Source organism: Tupaia chinensis, unplaced genomic scaffold (genome assembly GCF_000334495.1).
Source record: "Tupaia chinensis unplaced genomic scaffold, TupChi_1.0 Scaffold000314_1, whole genome shotgun sequence".
Taxonomy (NCBI): Eukaryota; Metazoa; Chordata; class Mammalia; order Scandentia; family Tupaiidae; genus Tupaia; species Tupaia belangeri.
Window position 1 is genome coordinate 2,887,005 of NW_006159807.1, and position 7,655 is coordinate 2,894,659.

Consider the following 7,655-nt stretch of genomic DNA (forward strand, 5'->3'; position numbering starts at 1 on the left):
TTTGCTCGAATTAGGTTTCATCATTTACCAAAGTGATAGATTCTGACTTTGAAGACCACTGATCATTTATATGATCACTGAGAACTAATATTTGACATATAAATTCTAATTTCGTCTTTTGCACACTGAGGAAAAAGATTAACAATTTTATCCACATCGAGATGTTTGTTTTGAAGGATTGATTCCATCTCTTTGAATAGTCCTTTCTCCATCTTCCTCATGTTGTCCAACATTGATTTTGCTTTTCCCTGAATAATTAAAAATACAATTAAAAATATAAAAATAAACATGTACATCCAATTCACTTCTATAGACAGTTCTGTTCATTCTAGTTTCTACTTCTGGTTTGGTTCCACCGCCTATTCTTTAGATATAAGAAATTTAATTCTTTGGATAAAGTCACTGCTCTAGATTAAGTTCATGTATTAATACCAAATTATTAGTTATGTTTATGGAAAAAAATCAAGAACAATTATATAAGACTAGTCTATAAGCAAGAAACCTGAAAAACAATAGTAGGTCCAGCCACTGTGGCCTACCGATAAGCCAAGTACCCTGTTAGGCTGGAAGCCATATGACTGACCACGGGTCTGGATTCCTAGATCAGCTGGAAAATATATGGGGTATGTGCTCACCCAAGATCTGAGGAGCTGGAGAAGCAAGGAAAGTGGATCACAGTGTGGTGAGCCCCTGTCATGGCTGAGTCCCACATCTCTCTTGTGCAAGCGTGTGCATTTACATACAATATCGTTAAAAAACAACATAAATGGATCATTGAAAATCTGGTATTAATCGTGTACGGTTGGGGCTAGCAGGTGGTGTGGTGGTTAAGGATGTTGGACTCCCATGTGGCTGACCACAGTTAAGAGTCTCAGACCTGGTGGTTGCTTTCTCACTTTCTGTCTCTCTCTCTATCCTTATCTAGTCAAATTAAAAATAAGAAGAAGTAAAGTTAAATAAAATAATTATTTTAAAAAATTGTATGTTTGCTGAAAATGAAAGCTGAGATATTCTTATGAATTTAGATCTTCTATATGTAAAATCAATATAATCATATTAAAAAAAATAGAACAGTAATGTTAGAGGAAAAGCAACTAAAAGAACAGATTTCTCTATGACTTCTTCCTTGTTTCAAGAAGAGAAAAAAAGGTCCACAACTTTTATAAGAAAGAACAATTTTAAATTGTTGATGAATTGCTATGATTAAATTAATTATAGGGTAGGCACCCAGAGAAAAATTATATAAGAAAAATGTTACTGGAAATTGAATATAATTTTTAAAATGTGAACCATTATGGGGCATAATTCTATAAAACAAAGATTTTTAACCTTAACATGGACTTCAATATAAAAATATATGCAATTTTTTTCTGAGGAGATACTATATTGCTCTCCATGGAGAAAAATGGATATTGTCTATAAATTGTATTGGAGTAATTGGCTACCTTTTTGGAAAACAAAGTTAGAACCTGTACTTTATGATATTAACAAAAATAAATTTCAAATAGATTAAAGAAGCCAATGTTCTCTTTAAAAATATGCATACCTACTGGAATAAAATACAGAATTTGTTTTATTTTGAGGAGAGGTAGGTCTTTAGAAGCATGAAATAAGATGCCTTAAAGGAAAAGCCTAAACAATACAAATTACTAAATTAAAAATTTTGCCTGACAAAATAGCTGAATTAAATAAACTGAAATTATTTCTGTAGATGAAATTTGGGCTGATATATTGCTTTTTTTATAATGTGACACTTTAAAATAATTAGCACATATTATTTCTATGAAACAAATTATTATTAATTTTTTTAGCAAAATACTTGCTAATAGGGTGTGTGCGCTCATTGGAGAGACAAAAAGAGACAAAGAGAAAGAAAGAGAGAAATCACCCCCTGGGTGGGTGACCACGCCACAATCCCTTCTCCTCCATTATCCTCTTGAGATTTTGAGCATGCAGGCATATGTGCCCAGTATAAGTTTCAAGTTGCCAGGTCCAAGACTTGAACCACATTTAGTCATGTGGGAGTCCAGTGCCTTAATCGCTTTGCCACCTGCTGGCCCCTATTATTATTGTTTTCAGTTTATGGGTCTTACGTAACTTTCAGTACATTTTAATCTAGGGTCGGCTGATTAAGAACATTATATACAAAGACAAGGTTAACTGTCCGTCAGAGACTGTGTAATTTGTGGTGGGGGATATACACCAAGCAAGTTATTTAAACTCTCCAGTGGCAGATTCCTTATCAGTAAAATGGGAATAATAATACCTACCTCATAAAGTAATTGTGATGATTAAATGAAAATGCATGTACAGGGCCAGCAGGTGCCGTGGTGGTTAAAGGCACTGCACTCCCACATGGCTGACCATGGTTTGCGTCCCAGACCTGGTGGCTTGCGTTCTCATTTTTTTTCTCTCTCTCTCTCTCTGTCTCTGACTGGTGAGTGCATGTGTCCTGTAGCAAATTAAAGATAATAACAAATAAAATTAAATAAATAATCATTTTTAAAAATAAATGATGTATGTGCAAGTACTGTGGTGTTGGGTGTATACAGTAAGTGCTCAATAAATGTTAGCTATTGTTATTATGGTTACTATACTAAATTGCTCTAAAGGATTTACAAGACATGCATTCTTAACCAAATGCCTCTACTATAGTCTAAGCTTCTAAACTATTTCTAAACCAAGTTGTTTCTATAAAAGAAGGAAAGAAAGCTTCCACTACAAAGTTCAAACTATGGATTAATTCACACCTTAAATTATTCTTAATGATATAACAGAGAATATAATCATACCTTATTATTATCTAGTACTTCAAATGCCTGTTGATGTTTTTGGTAGAGTGGATGTCTTCTGTCAGGCTTAATCTTAAAGTGCTGCTTCTTTTTCACAGGATCTTCAAGTTCGAATGTTGGTGAACTAGTGTCCAATAGTTGTGAAATATGTGGCACAAATATGAAAGGTTTAAAAATAGATCTAGAAGAAAGAGTCTTTATTAAGCTGGTGTGTCATTACTGCATGTCTTCCAAGATTCCCTTTAATTAGAAGTATCTTTTGATCGGGACCAGCAGTTAGCATAATGGCTATGTCGCGGGACTCCCACGTAGTTGACCACGGTTCGCGTCCCAGACCCAGTGGCTTAAAACTCACGCCGGGCACGTGTGCGTGCATGCCCAAGATCCCGAGAGGAGAATGGAGGACAATGGAGGAGAAGGGATTGCGGTGTGGCCATCCCCCCTGGGGGTGATTTCTCACTTTCTGTCTCTCTGTCTCTCTCTGTCTGTCTGGTGAGCGCACACGCCCTATAGCAAAAACCTTTCAAAAAAAATGTATCTAAAAAAGAAGTATCTTTTGATGATGCTACTTATGAATGTGTTCCAGTCATTTTAGTTATGCCCATGCCTATCTTCCCTGATACACCCATATCTTCTTTGGGGAGGTCTTTATGGCCTTACATTCCCATGAACCTAGAAGGGTTCCTGGTGTTCCAGTGAAGAAATAGCTTGCCATTTTCTTCTTCCAAGCCCCATAGGTGGAAGTTAAGAACAGTCCACAATGTTAATCGATAGAATATTAAGATCAGGGGTGAAAATTGGCACCAGAGTTAACTAGGGAGGTAGAAATTTCATCCCATTTTCTTGAAAATATCTTTAATAATAGTGAAACACTGTTAACACTAAGAGACAGTGAATATGAACTCATTTCTAAATGTAACATGCCTCAAGTTTTATGGGAGATTCTAATGAATTAAGATAGTCTAAACAAGTCTAACTCAAGACATAACTTGAACTGATAAATATTTTCTATACATGAGTTTGTAAGTAAATCCAGCACAACTACTTAATTAATCTCATAATATCTGAAATCTGAGTAAGAAAACCTATCTACTAGGGACCAGCAGGTAGTATAGTGGTTAAGGTAGCTGGACTCCCACATGGGTGACCGCAGTTAAAATCCCAGACCTGGCGGCTTGCTCTCCCACTTTCCTTCTCTCTTTCTGTCTCTCTATGGTCAACTTTAAAAAAAAAAAAAAAAGTAAAAATAATGACAATGAATAAGATTAAATAAAATTTTAAAACTATCCACTTTCTTTTCTTGACAATGTTAAATATATTTATGGGAAGAAGCGGGAATAACTGCATATAAGAGACTACTGACATTTTCTTCCCATAAAAAATTAAAACGGTTATGCACATGTGGAAATTATAGACTAAAACCTAAATAGCAAATATGTTTTAAAAAGTTATTGTCCTACTTGTGCAACAAGAATTCATCTGACAAAATCATCAACGTATTAATGATTTTACCCTCTCTGCGACCCTGTTGCTACTTGATAGTATTTTGTAACTTCACCTCTCAGGATCAGGAGTTGCTGTAAAGAAGTGAATACAAGGAAGGTTGGAGTCTTGAGGCAAAACAGAAGCCATGCTTGCAGTGGTCAGGAATTCTCCCTCCATATTAATGCCACTTGGTTTATCTCGGAGAATTTCCATCATTGTTTCAAATGTTATGCTTCCTAGGAAAATAATTTTTGAAAAAAAAACATTAAATAATATGAACATACTGATGCCTTACAAATATGATCTGCTTTCTCCACTGATAAAATTCATTACATGAAATATGATTGACCTTGGTATAAGTTGAAGAAGTGACTGACTACAAACAAACTTTGTATTAACTGCAATTAGACTCAATCTTCTGTCACAAGGAAGATATTTTTTAAAGGATTTTTAAAACTTTTTTTTTTATTGCCAGAGGGCACATGTACTTACCAGAGAAAGAGTGAGAGGAAGCTCCCTCCAGTGGGTCACAGTCACACTGTAATCCTTCTTCTCCACTTTTCCACCCCATCAGGGTTTTGGCCAGGCAAACACACATGCCCAGCATGTTTTTCAAGCCACAAGGGCTGATACCCGAACTGTGGTAGGCCACATGGGATCCAGCTCCCAATGCACAGCACTTAACCACTACTACCTATAGGGCACACCCAGAGGAAGATATTTTTTCTTTCTTTCTTTCTTTTTTAGATTTTTTTTCCCCCAAAGGGCACATGTGCTCAGAGAGAGAGGAAAAGTGAGAAATCACCCCTCAGGGGGATGGCCACAGTCTTAATCTCTTCTCTTCCATTCTCTTCTCAGGATTTTGGGCGCACACGCACACACGCCTGGTGTGCTTTTCAGGCCCCTGGTTCCAGGATTCAACCCACAAAGTAGATCATGTGAGATCTAATACCCATGTGAGATCTAATACCTTCATAACCACACCACCTGCTAGTCCGGGAGAATTTTTTTTTTTTTTAATACGAGTCTCAAAACCATTACATAACCAGTAACAATTTCCTAAGGAATCAATTGTACAGTCAATCCTTTTGCCCTTACAGAATTTTTGGGGGGGAGAGGTTTTGCTATAGGGCACGTGCGCTCACCAGAAAGAGAGAGAGAGAAAACAAGAAATCATCCCCAGGGGGAATGGCCACACCACAATCTCTTCTCCTCCATTCTCCTATCAGGATCTGGGCATGCATGCACACGTGCCCGGTGTGATTTTAAGCCACCAGGTCCGGGACTCAAACCACGGTAGACTACATGGGAGTCCAGCGACATAGTCATTACGCTAACTGCTGGTCCCAACCCTTACAGAATTTTTTTTTTGAGAGGTTTTTTGCTATAGGGCATGTGCGCTCGCCAGACAGACAGAGACAGAGAGACAGAAAGCGAGAAATCATCCCCTCTGGGGGATGATTAGTTAGCCATTATGCTAACTGATAGGCTCAGATGAACTGACAATATCAGTAACTATTATCTGAGCCTATCTGTTCTGGGAAACAAATATTAAGAAAATACTGTACTAGATTCCAATATAAAATATTCTTCACAAAATTACAAATTATTTTTCTATAATATGTGTCTTAATTTTATGTGAAAGTGCAAATGTTAACCTAGTAGGAATGAAAAAGACATAATACATTACTGACATTATTGTTTAATGGAATTTAAATGTGCACAGTTCTACTGGACTGCTTCCTAAGTGTAAATATCCATTATGTGTGATGAAACACTATGTGGCTATATTCTGCTTTCATATTTAAAGTTTAATATTTTAAGAAAAATTTTTGAGAAAAAAACAGGAAAACAGAAAAAAATCTATTTTATCTCTAGTGACAACATGTCCCCAGTTATCGAGAGCATCTGAATTCAGTATTCAGAAGGCATAACTAAAATATTTTAAAAGCCAATGGTACTGTGGCCAGCAGGTGGCATGGTGGATAAGGTACTGGACTCCTACACGGCCAACCCAGGTTTTAGTCTTGGACCCAGCAGCTTGAAAATCACAGCGGGCCCATGTGCATGCATGCCCAAAATCCCGAGAGAAGAATGAAGAAGGGACGGCAGTATGGCCATCCTGGCAGGGAGTGATTTCTCACTTTCCATCTCTGTCTCTCTCCAGTGAGTGCATGCACCATATGGCAAAAAACTAAAAAAAAAAAAAAAGAGGTGATATAAAAAAAAAAAAAGCTACTAAACCTTCAGACAGCTCCACTCCTGGCTGTACATATTCACAGTCAACAATGTCACTTAGGACCTGACTATCTCACAAGAAAACAAAAAGAAACTTACCTAATACAATACAGAACTTCAAAAGTAGCATGTTTTTCTTCTCACATGTCATTAATTTTCTTCTCCAAAATTCATGACTCCCAATTCCTCCTGAATCCCATATTAACTACTTCAAATAAAAACTGAATAGTTTCTTTTTTCAATGCACTGAAAAGGTGCACTGAAATGACCTTTTCTTCCCCATCTACAAGCATTCCTAACCTTTTTTCTATATTTGTCCTGGCCCTGGCATTAGATCATAAATTCTCAAAATACAAAGATGGATTTTTTTCTCTGTTTAGTTCTCATTAATACCACAAATATTTATTGAACATCTATCAAATGCCAGGCACTGTCCCAGACTTAGAGATATATCTATACATAGAGAGATATACCTGTGAATAGATAGACGTGAAAGTCTCCTGACCCAGTTTCAACTACAGTAACCACAATTAGTGATTCAATAAGATCCTTTCCTGAGAAGTTTAAAAATAATCTTAAAAGTTTTCCTTTGAATAAGTACACAAAATTCTCATTATCAAAACAACATTGGTGGGACCGGCAGGTGGCATGGTGATTGAGGGCACTGTATTCTTACATGTTTGACCACAGTTTGAGTCCCAGACCTGGCAGTTTGCTTTTTTGCTTTCCCTTTCTGTCTCTGTCTCTGTCTGGTCAAATTTTAAAAAATAATAATAACAAATGGAATTAAATAAATAAATAATTGTGTATGTGTGTGTGTGTGTGTGTTGGGGGGGGGGAGTAAATTGGTACCAGGAAATAGTCACTTGAAATAACACATTTAAAATGAGAATCTAAATTTCACAGTAAATAGATGAGGGAGAAGGATTGATTTTTTTTTTTAATTTTTTTTCAGAGAGAGATTTTTGCTATAGGACATGTGTACTCACTGGGGAGACAGAAAGAGGCAGACAGAAAGCGAGAATCACCCCCCAGGAGGTGGGCACACCACAATCCTTTCTTATCCACTCTCCTCTGGGGATTTTTGGGCACACACACACACACACACACACACACACACACTGGCGCTTCGCCTGCGTT

At 36.8% G+C, this 7,655-nt stretch overlaps 1 protein-coding gene across 2 annotated transcripts in view; it reads right to left on the reverse strand.

Moving 5' to 3' along the window:
- The window catches only part of SCRN3 (secernin 3), a 36,067-nt gene continuing 28,412 nt past the window's right edge, over window positions 1-7,655 (reverse strand). For both annotated transcript variants that reach the window (XM_027772908.1, XM_006151123.3), the window contains 3 exons: window positions 4,351-4,513; window positions 2,793-2,973; window positions 1-248 (listed from right to left, as the gene is read on the reverse strand). In XM_027772908.1, the coding sequence (XP_027628709.1) occupies window positions 75-248; window positions 2,793-2,973; window positions 4,351-4,513 (518 nt within the window). In that variant the 3' untranslated portion in view covers window positions 1-74. The remainder of the gene's footprint in view (window positions 249-2,792; window positions 2,974-4,350; window positions 4,514-7,655) is intronic.